Source organism: Misgurnus anguillicaudatus, chromosome 5, assembly GCF_027580225.2.
Source record: "Misgurnus anguillicaudatus chromosome 5, ASM2758022v2, whole genome shotgun sequence".
Taxonomy (NCBI): domain Eukaryota; kingdom Metazoa; phylum Chordata; class Actinopteri; order Cypriniformes; family Cobitidae; genus Misgurnus; species Misgurnus anguillicaudatus.
The window spans coordinates 34,202,255-34,220,962 of record NC_073341.2 but is presented as its reverse complement, the minus strand read 5'-3'; the positions used below and the strand labels follow the sequence as shown (position 1 = coordinate 34,220,962).

Sequence of the window (18,708 nt, the reverse complement as noted above, 5' to 3'; positions counted from 1 at the left end):
GGACACGCCCGTTTAGACTGTGCGCCGTGCGCTTTACACAATGTGCTTAGATAAATAGGGCCCTAAGTCTGTGACTGAAGAGACCACAGCATCAGATGCACTTTAAACTATTTAAAAATTGATTCTGAATTAACACATTCTGACAGAAACATTTCGCTGGAGGATCTGTACAATGGAGAGTGGCGCTACAGACTCCTGTTCTTTGAAATCCTACGTTTTTTAAATATTGAAGAGGTCACGGCAGTGAATTCCTCCAGTGTGTGGAAGTAAACAATGATAGTGTGATTCAGATGGGAGAGATTACACACACACAGAGAGAGAGAGAGAGAGAGAGAGAGAGAGAGAGAGAGAGAGAGAGAGAGAGAGAGAGAGAAAATCCAGGGGAGACGAAACATGCAGCGAAAGGAAAATATGTTTGTCAGCAGTATCCCGGCCATACATCTTAAAGTAACATCCAGGGGATTTTGGGAGTGTAATACTGTAGTGAGAGAAAATGAGCATGAGATCAAACCAAGAATTTCAAGAGGATGGAGAGGCAGGGATGCGATAAAGAGTGAAACCAACAGACAATAAACGGTTCTTAAAACGATCCGTTTTGTTTTTGGGGAAAAAAAGGATGCAAATGATGGATAGATGAAAATGAAAAGCAGTCATGCCAGCTCCCATCACAGCGTGTTTCATTCTGGAAAGCATCCGAGCTGTTGGAATGCATAGCGGCCCATTAACAGTGCTTGTGTGTTGAGTAATGAATATAGAGATGCTGGAGAAGTACCCAGGAGAGACGGCCATCTTTTTAACCCACTTTTTAAAATTCACTCAGCCAGATGTGGGGAACCTGCACACAGCATCAGTGATGACCGTGTGAGCTTACTGAAATCAGCGGGAGTTTGACATCTGAGTAAGAAAACAAAGCAGGAATGTAGAAAGAGAAAGCTGAGGTTGAGAAAGGGAATACACTGACATACTCTCTTAAACAAAGATTTGTCTGTTTTTGACCTGGGTTTCTCTTAAAAGAATAGTCTACTCATTTTCAATATTAAAATATGTTATTACCTTAACTAAGAATTGTTGATACATCCCTCTATCATCTGTGTGCGTGCACGTAAGCGCTGGAGCACGCTGCGACGCTTCGAAAGCATTTAGCTTAGCCCCATTCATTCAATGGTACCATTTAGAGATAAAGTTAGAAGTGACCAAACACATCAATGTTTTTCCTATTTAAGACGAGTAGTTATACGAGCAAGTTTGGTGGTACAAAATAAAACGTAGCGCTTTTCTAAGCGGATTTAAAAGAGGAGCTACATTTTATGGCGTAATAGCACTTTTGGGAGTACTTCGACTCGGCGCAGTAACACCCTCCCTCTCCCATTATGAGAGTGAGAAGGGGAGCGGACTTTTCAGGCGAGTCGAAGTACTCCCAAAAGTTCTATTACGCCATAAAATATAGTTCCTCTTTTAAATCCGCTTAGAAAAGCGCTACGTTTTATTTTGTACCACCAAACTTGCTCGTATAACTACTTGTCTTAAATAGGAAAAACGTTGATGTGTTTGGTCACCTCCAACTCCATCTCCGTTTGATACCATTGAATGAATGGGGCCAAGCCAAACGCCATCGAAGCGTCGCAGCGCGCTCCAGCGCCCACGTGCACGCACACAGACGACAGAGGGATGCATCAACCATTCCCAGCCAAGGTAATAACACATTTTAATATTGAAAATGAGTAGACTATTCCTCAAAAAAAAACATGTATTATGCAGTGTTATGCAAAGTTGCAGAAATACATTTATTGACGATTTTATGATGTTGTTAACCAGAATAGAGACAAAAATGCCCTAAAAACATGTTGATGAAAATATAAAGAAGCATTCCAATCACAACGTACAGATAAGCTGGCAAATCAGGGACACAGCGGTTTTAAAAAATGTACGGTATGCGAAAAATTATGTGTTTTTAACCAAAAACCACGCAGTGTACATTATACCAGTGGTTCTCAAACTTTTTCCGCGTGCGGCCCCCCTGTGTATGGTGCATTCCTTCGCGGCCCCCCCAAAGAAAACTTATGACAAAAACTCTTCTAAAATTTAACATTTTATTTAAACAAAATATATTAAGTTATACAAAGTAGTGCTGTTGGTTAGTAGCCTTATTTTTGGGTTTAATTACACAGAACTCATGATAAATTAATGTTTTTTATAAAATGTCATAAAACTGGGCCCCCCCGGCACCATCTCGCGGCCCCCCTGGGGTACCCCGGACCCCAGTTTGAGAACCACTGCATTATACCACAGTGTATTATACCAAATACACAAAATAAAGTTGTTTTTAGCAATGAAATAGGTGCACTTTAAGTACATTTATAAAAAAGGTAAACTTATATATAAAAAACAATATTAATATTTCGTTGCAAAACGATATAACCACCATTTTTCACCAAATCTCGTTTTTAGGTTGTGCATTCCAAATGATTTTAATGCAACTAAATTTGTTTTGATTTAAACCTTCATAACTTAAAAAATACAGTTAAGTAGCACCATAAAACAAAATAATAACATGATAACATAATAATAAACATGTTTTGACAAAAATGTTAAAAATGGATTTATCTCGTTTTGCAACGAAACTCTTCATATAATAATAATACCAGCTACAATATGAAAAAAGACTGATATTTAAAAATATAATAGTTAGAGACGGCAGGGATTCACAAAAGATAAAACGCAACCTCTCGAAGACTTGTTCTTCCCACAACCAGCACAAATGCTTGAGGCACAACCGGATTATGCGTGTTCAGAAAATGTAAGTTACACGCTTACGTCAAGCTGTAGGGAATAAAAGCCATCAGCATGCTTTCTGAAATGTACTGCTGGTAAATAAAGTCACTTCACATCAACAGCGGTCCTCCTTTTTTCCCTACTTCACTTACATGACGCATCTGCACTGTTTACACGCTCCGCCACAAACATCTGAATGCAATGGGTCAAAAAGCCCTCGAGATAACAACTTCATTTATCGCCAGCTAAAGTCAGAGCACATTTCTCTGAATAAACGACTGAGATGTTGACAGAGAAGTGTTGTACATAAGTGCAGCATGTAATTTTAAAGTATAGAATTCTTTATCACTCATGACACTTCAAAAGAAGCATGCAGGAGAGTCAGGTAAGATGTGTCGCTCTCTTGATCTGGTAAATTTAGGGTGCATCATTTTTTCTTACATAAATTTAAAAAGAGAAATCTCTGTTGAAGCGTTAAGGATTTGTTTATGCTAAAAACATGTTGATTTTCTATATGGAATGTAAAATGAATTTCATTTTAATGCAAATTTATTCAGATCTAAAACATATAGCCTATACATATTCATATTGGATGGACATTAAATTTGCAATATATAAAAACATGTGTTAAATATCATTTATCACTACATGAAGACTTCTTCCCAAAATGGTAGCTGTGAGGTGAAGCCCACCAGATGTTTTTGGGAAAACAGACAGTAATTGTACATTTTGCCATATGTATGACATATGTGAAGTCTTATTTCTTTGTAATTCACAGTTTCAAGAAAATATTTTTTTATAAGTATTTTTGTCTTGTTTTTAGTAAAAATATCCAAGAATTCTTAAATTAAGATGCTTTTTAGATAAGCAAAACAGCCAAAGAAAATAAGTCTATTTTTAGACCAAAATGATAACATTTTAGTGATTTTGTGCATAAAACAAGCAAAAAAAATCTTCCAATGGGGCAAGCAAATTTTTCTTAAATGTTTCTTGAATTTAGTGTTTAAGAAAAAAATGCAAGATTTTTTGCTTACCCCATTGGCAGATTTTTTTTGCTTGTTTTATGCACAAAATCACTTTAATTTGATATTTTTGGTCTTAAAACTAGACTTATATTCTTGGGTCGTTTTGCTCATCAAGAAAAAGCATCTTAATTTAAGAAGTTTTAGATATTTTTACTGAAAACAAGACAAAAATACTAAGCATTTTTTTCTTGAAAATCATTTTTTTGCAGTGTACATTAAATCATCCTATATAATATCAAGTACATTCAGTGAAAATATAACCTTAATATATTTAATATTGACTGAGTAAGGTCATGTCAAAGATTGAAATCAATGTTAAATCTCATAGTTATTATATTATGAGACTTTAACCTGAATTTTACAGATGGGATCACAAATAATATCACAAACACTATTAAAATTTGTAAATTGTTTCACTACACTCTGTGAATATTGGAACCTAACTGATTCAGTAAATCACTGATGTATTTCTACTGGACAGCTTTATAAAATACATGCTATTATATGATTTCATAATAGCAGACATCCTCAAATTTTATGTATTATTATTTATTTATTTATTTAAATTTAGGCATATTAGTTGCATCTCATTTCCCTTGCCTGAAGGACAAATTGACCCAAAATAAGCACAGCTTACCCCAATGTCTCTTGCATTAATAAATCCAAGCTACAAATTTTTCAAAAAGGTACCTAAAAATATTTCCTTTTGATTATAAGAGGGTTCATAATAGCAAAAACATGATATCTCCAGAAAAAAAATGAATAAAAACTTGTTGTCTTTTGCAGCCTTATATATATACAGTATCTCTCTCTCTCTCTCTCTCTCTGTGTGTGTGTGTGTGTGTGTGTGTGTGTGTGTGTGTGTGTGTGTGTGTGTGTGTGTGTGTGTGTGTGTGTGTGTGCGTGCGTGCGTGCGTGCGTGCGTGCGTGCGTGCGTGCGCATCGAGCAACAGCCGAACATCAACAAAGTTTGCTTGCCAAAAGAAAGTTTGTGGGGTCAGCAAAAACTGTCTGTCACTGTCTATTTACAAAGCAGTTCCACTGCATAATGTTTTCATAATTCTGAGTTTATATCAGTCCAAATATTACTTTCCTGAATACAGATACTGTCACAATAAGCAAAGAAGCCGTACTACATAATCAGATGTTAAAGGTTTAGTATTTTTGATGTTAAACTTTCTTCTAACCCTCAGATATCCATAAACAACACCAGAGGCGATTCTAGGGTTAGAGCTTTAGGGGTGCTGAGCACCCAATGAGCTCCGCTGCCACCACCCGCTCTTTTTTCCTACAGAAACCAATAATATGTATATTGTAAAATAGCTTTCATTTTAACATTGGTTCAACTAACTCCAAAATAAAGATTTTTTTGAGACCTTTCAGGCATGAAAATGGGTCAGGGGTGAAAAAGATGAGAAGAATATTACCCCTAGGGTCCGGGAGCATGCTCCCCCTTAGAATTTTTTTAAAATTACATATTTTAAAGCATCAATCTGGTGAGTTTTCAGATGCCTTTTTTGCCAACCTTTTTATTTCTAATTAATGGTGAGCTAGCACATTTTTGCCATTAATGCCATATTAAAGTCTCAGGACAAAAGGTGGGCTACACCAGCAGTGTGGGTATGGTTTGCCTTTGTCAAAATGACAAATCTCCTAATTTATAACTTTTATGCCTACAACATATGGTAGGTTTATTAATAGTTTGTTAATTTGCAGCTTTTCTTTTAACAGTCCTTTAATTGAACCATTACCTTTACTATATGTCTAAAACAAAACACTTGTGACTCCTGCACTAAGGGTTAAAAACGGTATCCCCTTCATATTAGTCTACATGTGACAAACTAAAAAAATATAATTATTGTCTAGTTTGATAGTCAGACAGTTAGTGATTTCACACATAACTTACCGGTAGCCTACTGGTGGTATACAGTGATATGTAGTTTGTTTTCACTTTGTTCCAAACGCCATGTTTTCATGACGACTGACCAGAAAAGACGCCCGTGATGTCATGTTTACATGACTCCCGATTGTTAAAATAAGTCTCAAATTAACGATAAATCATACAATAAACTTTAACAACGGAGACACACGTATGCAACTACCCACTGAGACGCACTGCATGCGTCTTGCGGAAGAACATTGTAACCGGCGCTACTTCTCTCCGTTTAAGTCTATGGACGAGTCACCCAGGTACTGTGCTACTCCGCAGCGCGCGGGTACCCGCCAGACTTAAATAATCCGAAAATAAACACTTATTATACGTGTACCATGGTGATTCATTATAAGACAAAAACACACCTTGAAAGATTGATTCGTGATGTACTCGCTCATTATAAACATAACGTAAACATTTTGTAAGATTTGAACAAAAAAGTTGCATCACAACACTATCTGATTCTCACTCTGCATGTGTTTCACGCTGAATGACGGACGGGCTAAGCGATGCAGGTACAGAGAAGTAGAAGAGGATGACACCATTTGCTAAGCGGGGAGGTTTTCATTTTCTACCTTATTATATATTTTAAACCACAAACTACGGAGTATGTTTTGGACATTATTTAACCTGGTCAAAGACGAACGAACATTTTAGAATAATTACATTTCTTGCCCCAAGTTTTAGGGGTGCTGAGCTCCTTTTTAGGGGTGCTGAAGCACCCCTAAAAAGGGGCTAGCCTCGCCCATGAACAACACACTATGTTTGCACTTAAAAAAGCTAATCAGAAACAAATATGTTCCTTTGACAAAATAAAGTCATGTGCCTGTAAACATGATAAATGGGCAAAATGAGTCTTAAACCATGTTGCCAACTTCTGATGACTTCTGTCAGAGTATATTTGTGAGACGAGACTTGGGCAGATCGATGAGATTATAAGTTAAGATCCTCTTTTCTGCTGACTACAGACCGGACGGGCTTTCGGGAATGCGATATGATGACTTCAGGGATATGGCAGGATTGAATGCATTCTTCTGTAAAAGACTGCAGGAAAAGAGTTCGTTTTTTTGGGAAGGTCATTAAAACATGAAGATTGCTCAAAGGGGCAGGCCAGTAGGATTCAGACAAAGTCATGACTCAAGTCAGTTAAAAGCAACTATTAATCATTTATATAAACTTAATATATATTTCCTCTTTATTTTTAAAAGTATGTAAAAGTAACAGTATTGTACCATTTCAAATCAAATTTTTTCGGGAAATAGTTTGCTAAGAAATAGTGTTTGTGCTATTTTCTTTTATATATATTCACACATTGTCACCTGCAGGTTAAGCCTCCCAATATTTCTTAGGGCCATAGTACATTCTCAGAAAAAAATGTTCCCAAGCAGTCACTGGGGCAGCACCCTTTAAAAAGGTCCTAATATTTAGCTACAGGTATGTGTACATATGCTACCAAAATGTACCTCTGAGGTACTACTATGAACTCTTTGGTACCGATATGTACCTCTGAGGTACTACTATGAACTCTTTGGTACCGATATTTGCTTCTGAGGTACTAGTATGAACTCTCTTTGGTACCGATATGTGCTTCTGAGGTACTACTATGAGGTCTCTTTGGTGCCGATATGTGCTTCTGAGGTACTACTATGAAGTCTATGGTACCGATATGTACCTCTGAGGTACTACTATGAACTCTTTGGAACCGAAATGTGCTTCTGATGTACTACTATGAACTCGTTGGTACCGATATTTGCTTCTGAGGTACTACTATGAACTCTTTAGTACCGATATGTGCTTCTGAGAACTACTATGAACTCTTTGGTACTGATATGTGCTTCTGAGGTACTACTATGAACTCTTTGGTACCGATATGTACCTCTGAGGTACTACTATGAACTCTTTGGTACCGATATTTGCTTTTGAGGTACTAGTATGAACTCTCTTTGGTACCAATATGTGCTTCTGAGGTACTACTGTGAAGACTCTTTGGTACCGATATGTGCTTCTGAGGTACTACTATGAACTCTTTGGTACCGATATGTACCTCTGAGTGACTACTATGAACTCTTTGGAACCGATATGTGCTTCTGAGGTACTACTATGAACTCTTTGGTACCGATATTTGCTTCTGATGTACTGCTATGAACTCTTTGGTACCGATATGTGCTTCTGGGGTACTACTATGAACTCTTTGGTACCGATATGTGCTTCTGAGGTACTACTATGAACTCTTTAGTACCGATATTTGCTTCTGAGGTACTACTATGAACTCTTTGGTACCGATATGTACCTCTGAGGTACTACTATGAACTCTTTGTTACTGATATGTGCCTCTGAGGTACTACTCTCAACTCTTTGGTACCGATATTTGCTTCTGAGGTACTACTATGAACTCTCTTTGGTACCGATATGTGCTTCTGAGGTACTACTATGAACTCTTTGGTACCGATATGTGCTTCTGAGGTACTACTATAAACTCTTTGATACCGATATGTACCTCTGAGGTACTACTATGAACTCTTTGGTACCGATATGTGCCTCTGAGGTACTAATATGAACTCTTTGGTACCGATATGTGCCTCTAAGGTACGACTATGAACTCTTTGGTACTGATATGTGCCTCTGAGGTATGACTATGAACTCTTTGGTGGCAATATGTGCCTCTGAGGTACTACTATGAACTCTTTGGTACAGATATGTGCCTCTGAGGTACTACTCTCAACTCTTTTGTACCGATATTTGCTTCTGAGGTACTACTATGAACTCTCTTTGGTACTGATATGTGCTTCTGAGGTACTACTATGAACTCTCTTTGGTACCGATATGTGCTTCTGAGGTACTACTATAAACTCTTTGATACCGATATGTACCTCTGAGGTACTACTATGAATTCTTTGGTACCGATACGTGCTTCCGAGGTACTACTATGAACTCTTTGGTACCGATATGTGCTTCTGAGGTTCTACTATGAACTCTCTGGTACCGATATTTGCTTCTGAGGTTCTACTATGAACTCTTTGGTACAGATATGTGCTTCTGAGGTACTACTATGAACTCTTTGGAACCGATATGATATGTACCTCTGAGGTACTAATACAGACTCTTTGGGACCAGTATGTACCTCTGAGGTACCAATACGAACTCTTTGGTACCAGTATGTACCTCTGAGGTACCAATATTAACTATTTGGTACTAGTATGTAGCTCTGAGGTACCAATATTAACTATTTGGTACCAGTATGTACCCCTGAGGTACCAATATGCCCCGACCCACAGTTTGAAAACCCCTGCTTTATGGGTTCAGACACCCAAAAGGGGCTCTTCTATGGCAACATGTAGCACCGTTATTTTAAACAGTATAGTTTAGATGATAAATGAAATAAACTTCAAGGTCCTGTTTTTCCAGTGTTTTCAAAACTATGATTGTGCTTCCGGTACTTAATATAACACGTGTTCATGTTTAGTGTGTAAAAAAACAAAGTATTTTTCACACAACTTACTTATCTCATTGTCCTAAATATGGGATGCTGTCTTCTAGGGATGCACCGATCTGATATTCTGGATCGGTATCGGGGCCGATCCGGCATTTTTTGCTGGATCGGATATCGGACTAACAGGACCGATCCAATTCCGATACTGCACGTTACCCATGGTTGTCACTAACAAGCGATTACAACGTCAAAGTATTATAAAAGCACCATAAACGTTTTTATGCACTATAATCAAAGTCATCTTACACTCAATAGCTTCATGTGAAGGAACAAACGCACATTTAAAAATATTAATGTTCACAGAAACACTATAACTTACTTGCAAACTGAGTTAATCCACTGATGAGAAGCGGACGGATGAAAACGCATCATTCAACACACGCACACAAACAATAACTGTAACGTTAGGCTTTATTAAAGATCTGATTTCATAAAGTCTCAGTAAGCTGTTGGATGGATGCAATTCACTATGTGCTGAGTTAATTCACAGGTGAAGCGGACGGATGAAACGCGTCATTCAACACACGAACACTCAATAACTGTAGGCTGTTTTAAAGATCTGATTTTATAAAGTCTCAGTAAGTTGTTGGATGGATGGATGCAATTCAGTATGTGCTGAGCACACGATGCATCAAATCTCTTTGTGTTTTAATAGTTATGAACTTAACTTTCCATTGCGGAGCAAGGATTCCCATGTGAGTGTGAGGACGCTTCTAGAGCATCAATGCTGCACAGTATTGTGCAGAATGCGCACTCAATATGATTTAGGCGCATCAATTCTGCACCCGAAATGTGCATAAAAGGTCCGGTTAAGTGCATAATTCCCAAAATAACCATCTGCACACTAAAGCTTTTTTACTGTGACTTTTTGCGCAATTAAGGAAAATATATTTAGCATACTTATTTGATCAAACGTGCCTATTTTATTTTCTCCTAAACACTGCCATGGTTAATAATTACTAATGTTCTTGTAACTTGTAAATAATTTTAAATTATTGGTTTTTAATTTAAAAGTATAATTAGATATAATATAATTATATTATGCTAGATTTAGACATTTATATAGTGTGTGTGTGTGTGTGTGTGTGTGTGTGTGTGTGTGTGTGTGTGTGTGTGTGTGTGTGTGTGTGTGTGTGTGTGTGTGTGTGTAATTTAAATTGCTCAAGAAAAATACAGTAGTATCGGATCGGCAGGTATCGGAATCGGCCGATACTCAGAATTCGGGTATCGGAATCGGATCGGAGATGGAAAAAGTGGTATCGGTGCATCCCTACTGTCTTCCTTGTTCTATGAAGTCCCTCCTTCAGAAATACGTAACGAGTACTGATTGTGTAGCTGGTTTAGTGTTTTGTGATTCGACAGCAGCTTAGCTTAGCTGGTAAATGACGTATTCCTGTGGGTGGAGGTTAGTCAAAAACTCTTATATTGACGTCATATACTCGGGAAGTAGAGGGCTATAGTTCAAACCGGCCGTTCTCTGTAATCCTTGAAAAGTTAATTTGGTTAAAGATAATATATCGCTTTGCATTGAATTTTGAGCTTTACAATTTTGCAGGTATTATTTATGCTCTAACAGCAACCTTACACACCAACTAAAGTTTGAAAAATGGGATCACGAGAAACGGGCACTTTAATGAATGAATGATAAATTACATAAACTAAGAAAAACAAAAGCCTAAGCAGCTTCTTGCAAGTGTACATACCCACATTTGTGGGTTTTTGATGAACGCTCGAGTTTCGTATTGGCAGTGTGTAAATATCCTGGAGTTTTAGGGTGGGAGTGGAAATGACTTATTATAACTAATTCAACAGAATTATGAGAAAATCACTGATAAAAGACTTATTTATAGTGCTCTGGGAGGTTGATCATGAATTGATATGCTAATACACTACAAAAGAAAAATTATGGAATGCTAATTCAAAACCTCTCCTTTGATGACACAAAAATACACTCTTGTGCATTAATATTCATATCCCCCCTTTAAAATTCGACTTACATTTATGCATAGCCAAGTATTTCATGCAAATCGCTAATGTGCCACTAAAGCGATCACGGCTCATGGGTGCCCGAAGAAACTAGCAAGCCGAAGCAGCTCAGAGAAACTTGTGATTCGCTGTGAACTGTGCTCCGTATCCGATTTGTCTGAGGCGAGAGGCTAGATTGCTTCTTGCTAAGGGCCCTCTGCCCTCACCGGTTTGTCTGCCACCTTATTCCTGATGAGTCTGTGTTGTTGATGTTCTCTGGAAGTCATTTCGATAGCCCTGGAGGTTAATTGTTTCTAGTTTCCTCGACTCTTTTATTGATTAAGAGTGTGGGATGGACCAGATGATCTCACCGGCACAGACGGACATCTTCACCGCATGGCAGGGCATTGAACCCATCACTCCAGGGATGACTGCTCCATCCTGGCCTTTCCCACAGGGACCGAACCCCTGAACACTAACACAAGTAATATCCTGTGCCCAAGGGCCTGAGGGATTGCTCAAGGCTGGACTTACTCATTGTTAAGAGAAAAAGGAACAGGCCATGGGAAAAGTCATTCTCAGGCACAGCGGGCAAGCATCCTGCTCTCGTTGTGAAGCTGTCAATCTTTCAGAAATGACGCTTTGTGACAGACCTGCCACAGCAAATCAGTGGCGACTGAGGAATCAGGCCCCTGAGCTCACTATACCAAAAACAACACCAGGTACCCTTCACACATCCGGACATGAAATGGTTGTCAAGTAAAAAAAAACGGAATATCAAAATGCGTATCATAAGTGTTGTCCTCAAAGGAAATATTTCCTTTTTCATGAAAGGGGAGCGACCTTGCAATAAATAAAAGAAAAATAAATTTTTTCTCATTTCCATCCGAAGTAAAGAAGAGCAGCCGACCGTCAAATTAAAACATACAAACAAATCACAAATATATATTTTTTGTGTTAAAACATCTTTCAGATCTAAAGGGCGGGTTCACCACAAAATAATATCTGTTATTATTTTCTCGCCTTTATGACAATCCAATCATGTCTGCTGTTAATTTTCTGTTACATACAACAACAAATAGGTTCGAAATGAAATTAAACGTGTCTGAAATGCTTGGTGCTCTCTTTGAAAAACGCAAAACGTGGGCGCTTTTCTTCAGCTGAACTTGGGATTTGCCTCTACTGTGATTGGATGGCTGAGTGAAAAGTGACATTACCATTCTTGGCGAATGGTAAAAAACATCGCAATCTCGGCATTAAATTCCAGAAAAACGTTTAATGTCACGCTAGCTGTCGCCAGGCTCGGAAAAAATGTTTTTTTTTTGGGGGGGGGGATTAGATTAATCCAGGACTAGGCCTTAGTCAAATTAAGACAATTTAAGTAGTTTTTCAAACAAACCTTACAAAAAACATTACTGTTGTGCATTTTGAGACAAAACAATGACACTGATATATGTTAAAGGAGACATTTCACAAGGCTTTTTAAAATGTCAAATAAATCGTTGGTGTCCCAGAGTACGTATGTAAAGTTTTAGCTCAAAATACCCGAAAGATAATTTATTATAGCATGTTAAAATTGCCACTTTGTAGGCACTAAAGGGCAGTGCACTAAATGTCAGTGCCATGGTTGGATAGTGTAGATTAAAGGGCGGAATTATCCCCTTCTGACATCACAGGGGGAGCCAAATGTCAGTGACCTATTTTTTTACATGCTTGCAGAGAATAGTTTACCAAAACTAAGTTACTGGGTTTTTCTTTTTCACATTTTCTAGGTTGATAGAAGCACTTGGGACCCAATTAAAGCACTTAAACATGGAAAAAGTCAGATTTTCATGATAGGTCCCATTTAAGGTATGTCACTACAAGTTGTTTTTAAATTAAGGCAGCTCAAACATGCACCCTGTCTATGAAATCGCTCCTATGAGTTTTCTTACTACATTCAATCTCTTTAATAAAGCTTTGATCCCTGTACACCCACAACCATCTGCTACAGCACACTCGGCTCTGGACACACAGCTTGGCATTTGGTCCACGCTGGCAGCTCACCGCGGCAAAACCGAATGTGCCCTTGTTACTTACAGTTGTCAGCACTGAAGAAAAACAGTTTAAAGGAATGATGAGCGAGTGTTTGTGTGTAAAGCGAGCAGAAAATCTACTTGGCAAGCTTTTAAAAAACCATTACTGTCATTCAAGATAAGATTTTGGCATGTGTGCAATTTATTTGACTTAAAGCCTCTTTTGACCCTTTTAGACGACTGCGAGCTACTGCTCTTAATGAACTGCTATTTATTCTCTGTGCTCATTAATTTAAAGAACTTTTATGATTTCTTCCAAATTTAATAGTTTTTCCAATACATACAATAGTCTGAACAATTTTGCATTATACATTTTATATGATTAACTTCAAATGCAAATTAACATTTTCCACCAGCACCCCTGAAGAAAAAGTAATTGATATGTGCTGTTTAATATGCCTTTTCGCAATTCAACTTTTTTGAAGTTTTTAAAGGTTGTAAAGCTTTAAGTGGATCCATGAATCATATTTTCTCTTGCGATAACATTCAACACATTGTGATCTAGATAGTTATAATTGGAGGTCTTACCCAGCCAATGTTCTCCTGTTATCTTGCCAAATCCCTCACGGTACGCTTCCCAGTCGCGAAAAAAATTCACTGAGCCATCTTCTCTGCGTTGAAACACCTGTAGGAAACAAGTTAAAAATAGCATTACAGTGGAGTCAAATCTTCATCATTACTGTCAAATCCATGAATCACACACACAAGAAACACATTTTTTAATTGATTCTACATCCACGCAGGGGTGATTTGCAGTCGGTGTAGCGATGAAGATGGACAGCTGTTCTTCATTAACACCTCAGTGTGTGTCAGGTTCATGAGACAGTTAGTGAATGTTTTCCAAGTGTTAAAAGAAGCTGGATCTTAGCTATTGAATATGGTTTGGGTTTTTCCCAAAGGAAAGAAAAATCACAGATGAGATCTCTTTAATATTGCAATTATTATTACACCCAAAATAATGATTCTGAAGCGTACACACGATGCAAATCATACTTAAGTTCAATGGATTGCGCCATAGCCTGCATCAGAAATGGCGTACTGTGACAGTACGCATTGAATTATTAGATGAAGTACCTTCTCATTGACCGTTAAAACAGTACAATCCTTATAGAATGAATATGGGTAGTGTGAATAAAATTCGGACGTACTACTTCCGCCATTTTGAACATCACGTGACATACGTCATCATTATAACAAGTTAGCTGTTAGCTAGGAAAATGTTAAGGGGTACAGGGCTCAAAATTAACTTTTTTATTTGGTAGCACTGGTGCTCCTAACTCTTTAAAAATGTAGGCGCATCCATCAAAAAATGTAAAAGCACCACAACTACAATGTAAATGTTAATAGATTTATTTTATTAAAAATAAAACACCACCACCGGGCTTTACACGTCCTATGGCCAGCATTTAAAAGTTGGTCTTCTATTTTATTTTATTTTATTTTTTGCTGCATAAATTTCTAAATTAATACCCAAATGCTGTTGAAATAGTATTGCAGCAATAATAATTTAACAATTACAGGTAACATGATTAAGATTACATAGAAAATCTAGCAAACACGTAAAACACTGATTAATTGTGACATTACAAAAGTGACCCTATATAGAAGGCTAATATATATTGGTATTGATAACTGCATTACCAGGATGCTTTAACTACTAAATAGGCAATGTTTTAAAAATTACAACAAAAACATACCATCAGCATTGTCGTATTCCACAGCAACATGGACCACAAGGATGTTTGTCGAATGTCCATTCACCAGCGCATGCGCACATACACCATCAAACACACTTTGACAGACAGCTCGTGTCTCCATCAATAATAAACACATTTGTCATGACACGTCTTGTATTTTTGGCACTTTTGCCATGTTTAAGCAAGGTACGTCTGGTGCTTAAAATGTTTTGATTCCGCCATTAACGCCGTTTTACAGGATTTACAGTAAACACAGTAAGTTACATTTTCATAGCGGAGACACTCGAAATCTTTAAGCCACTCTCTCTGAAAGGTTAAACGTCAACTCGTATTTTCCGGTGGTGGAGTTACATTTGAATCCGGATCGTCGTCAAAAAATACAGTAATAACCTTGGCTGTAATCGGCTCGCTCTCGTCATGCTCGCGACGCGTTCGTCTCTTCACATTTCCGCGCTTCACGGCAACAAGGAATGACTGACGCTCATATTAGCCAATCTGCGGTCTTCATTAAACGCAAGAATAATGGTGAAATTTGATTGGTTATGTATCGTTGGAGAGAACACTGAACCTGGGACAGCGCCAGCACGCAGGATCACAATCAACTCGCGTCACAACAAAATGGGCAGTCGCACAAATGCTCCCAAATATATTTTAAGGTCGCACAGATTAAATTTCGGTCGCATATGCGACCAAAATGGTCGCAATTTCGAGCCCTGGGGTAATAATTTACAGTGTAAGTATAGCTGGTTGTTATCGCAGAAATAAGCCTGAAGGGTTATTACATTGCTATTTACCTCACAAGTAAGGTAAGGAACATTTAATACTGATTTTAAATATTTTTTGCTCATTTTTAACAAATACAGACCATCTGCGAGGAAAACCGTTTACGTGCATTTTTTAGATAAGTCAAAGACGTTCAAATGTCACAAACACACTCTTTGGTTTAATCATTTGTAAATATAATGTCATATATGTTATTAAAAGACATATTTATATTTCGTTTTTGTGTGGTATTACCGTATTTTTCGGTCTATAAGCCGCATTTTTTTTTCATAACTTGGCTGGTGCTGCGTCTTCTAGTCAGGTGCGCCTTGTAAGTCAGTATGAATTAATTTTGACATTTATGAGGCAAGAGACAACATTACCGTCTACGGCCGAGAGTCCACTATATATTGCTTTTGTATTTTTGTAATTCAATGGATTCAATATTGTGGAATGACGAGTATGCGAACTTCACGCTAGTTGGTTTGTTCGGTTAATTTAGCCTATTCAACCTTCCAGGTAAGTTCTGTATGCTATGGTTTATCGTTTAAATAACTGATAATATTACTTTAACGTACAGACATCTATTCAGCCTGCTGTTCTGTCTGCTATTGTTTAGTTGAATAACTTGCCTTTTTCAGATTAAATGTCTGTTCTTCGGCTTGAATTTTGTGAAATAATTTTCTAAATAAACGCGATGTATAGTCTACAATGAGTTATATATATTATTTTGTGTTAATGACGCATTTTTGAATGATATCGGCTTATATTCCGGTGCGGCTTATAGTCCAGAAAGTATGGTAAACTGTACCGGTCAAAATGATTTGCAGCATTCAAGTTACCGTGTGTTATTAGCTTATAGCAGTTGTTATCAGTGAATAGCAAACCTGTAAATGTCGCGATTGGTCAATCCAACGCTATCTCATGGCACCTCGTAAATTTTTTACGAGGTGTCTAATTCGTATTCATTTGTATGACCACATTCGTACATTTTTTAATGATTTGCCTTAACCCCTGTGACGTTGGGGTTAGGGGCAGGGTTTCGTTATTGTTTTTTTATGTTAATCGGATGTTTTTGCACGATTAACTTCGTACTAATTCATACGAATTAGCCAACTCATAAAATATGTACGAATTCTTGTAAGATCAGGCTGGTCAATCAGAATCAAGAATTTCCAACGAGCCATGTAATAAGTGCAATTTGATCACGGAAGACAACTGTTTTCATAATGTATTTCAATTTAAACCGAGCCATGTTACCGCTTTCCGACATTTTTAAACATGACAACGCCACTCCTTCGTTTTCGTTGGGTAACTCCTCTCCTGGCCTCACTGGATAGTAAAGTGTCCATCGAATGCACACTTCAAAATCTTGCTGGAAGTAGTAGGTCATCCAGGTACTTTTCGTCTACTGTTTCTTGAATATTAGGAATTCGGACATACTACTCACTTCGTCTACTGATTTTGGTCTACTATATAGTATTGAAGTATGAGATTTCTATAGACGGTTTCATCTGACGCAACGTATTCCCATGACTACGCGCCTGTCCCGAAGTTAATTTCCAGGTTGTGTTTGTTAATCGGTCTTGGCTAGTGGCTAAACTGACCTCTGAAACAAATACCTTGTTGAAAATAAAAAATGATTTACTGAAAACAAAAAGAGACTGTGAGCTTGGTTCACTGCTATGAGAAGAGAAGTTTGGCAGGCGATCTGTAGCTTTACGTTACACGGTAACGTTAGCTCAGTGTAGTAGTCAATACGCTTTAGCTATAAATTGAATTAAGGTCATTTATTTATTATATATTTTTTTCATTATCAGAAATAATCCACTCTAGAGAGACTCTATTGTTATTGATTCTTTGCAGGAGGCTACCAGAAGTTAACTCTTTCCCCGCCATTGACAAATTAACTCGTCAATTAAGAAAAAACACTTCCCTGCCAATGCATTTCCGCAATACCGCTATTATCCACTAGGTGCAATTTATATAACCCGGATGTATTGCCCTAGGGCAAACAGTGTATGTTTTTGAGGATTGCTCACATCTGATCTCGTTCAAAAGTCCTTCACAAAAATGTATATATTGTATGTTTATTTGTTTTAAGAAGAACATTTTCTGGAAGGCATTACACTTTTGTGAAAATCATGAAAAATGCTGGCGCTGGCTGGCAACTTTTTTAAACGCTGGCGTGGAAAGAATTAAGTTTGGGCAACAAAAGCTGTTTATGTTGTTGCCGCTAAAACCGCCAGCACACAAATTGTGGGTAAAATTTGATTTTTTATGAGATTGAACCAGGGTATGATACACCTGGAGAAAGTTTTCATTAGCATTCCCAATGATAGTGTTCCCTAATTGCTGTCTAGGTAGGTAGCACGCTAGATTTTGGAACACAGTTACTGTAGGCCTATCATAACCTTTATCAGACAAGAGAACACAGAACAATCTGTCATTGTTCCCTGTCAAACCAATAATTGAAACCAGATCCAGTCTGGAGGTAGTTAGCACATTCCTTCTTTTCCTGCAGGTAGATCTTTTGTCTTTGGTATGCAGATGTATTCCTCACACTGTATGAAATGCAGAGGAAACATGTAAATTGACTGGAGATGGATATTTCAGGTGTGCTGTACAGAAGACAGAGTATTGGGTTTCTCTGGGGAAGGTGACACACAGGTGGAATTCAAAGTAAAATTCAGACACTAATTGACTCCTGATCCTTTTATAGAAGATTAATCAGGCAGCCGGTGGATCGATGGCTGCTGAAAATGCCAGCAAAGGAGAAGTCTTGCCATCAATGTAAATGAGCAGAGCACATGCTCACCAGCGCTTGCCAAGAAAACCAGCACGTCTCCTGGGAAAGATCCCAGAGGAACCTGCAGCCCCCGAATCGACATGAGACGAGTCTACATTGAGAAAAAAAACACATTCTGACCTGAATACTTTCATTAGAAATACTACATATCTGCTTATGTATAAATGATTTAACAAGGGC

General features: G+C 37.8%; 1 protein-coding gene across 9 annotated transcripts in view; it reads right to left on the bottom strand.

Moving 5' to 3' along the window:
- fibcd1a (fibrinogen C domain containing 1a) overlaps positions 1 to 18,708 on the bottom strand; it is a 273,907-nt gene that overhangs the window by 56,654 nt on the left and 198,545 nt on the right. For all 9 annotated transcript variants that reach the window (XM_073868066.1, XM_055168618.2, XM_055168622.2 and 6 more), the window contains one exon: positions 13,789 to 13,885. In XM_073868066.1, coding sequence (XP_073724167.1) covers positions 13,789 to 13,885 — 97 coding nt within the window. The remainder of the gene's footprint in view (positions 1 to 13,788; positions 13,886 to 18,708) is intronic.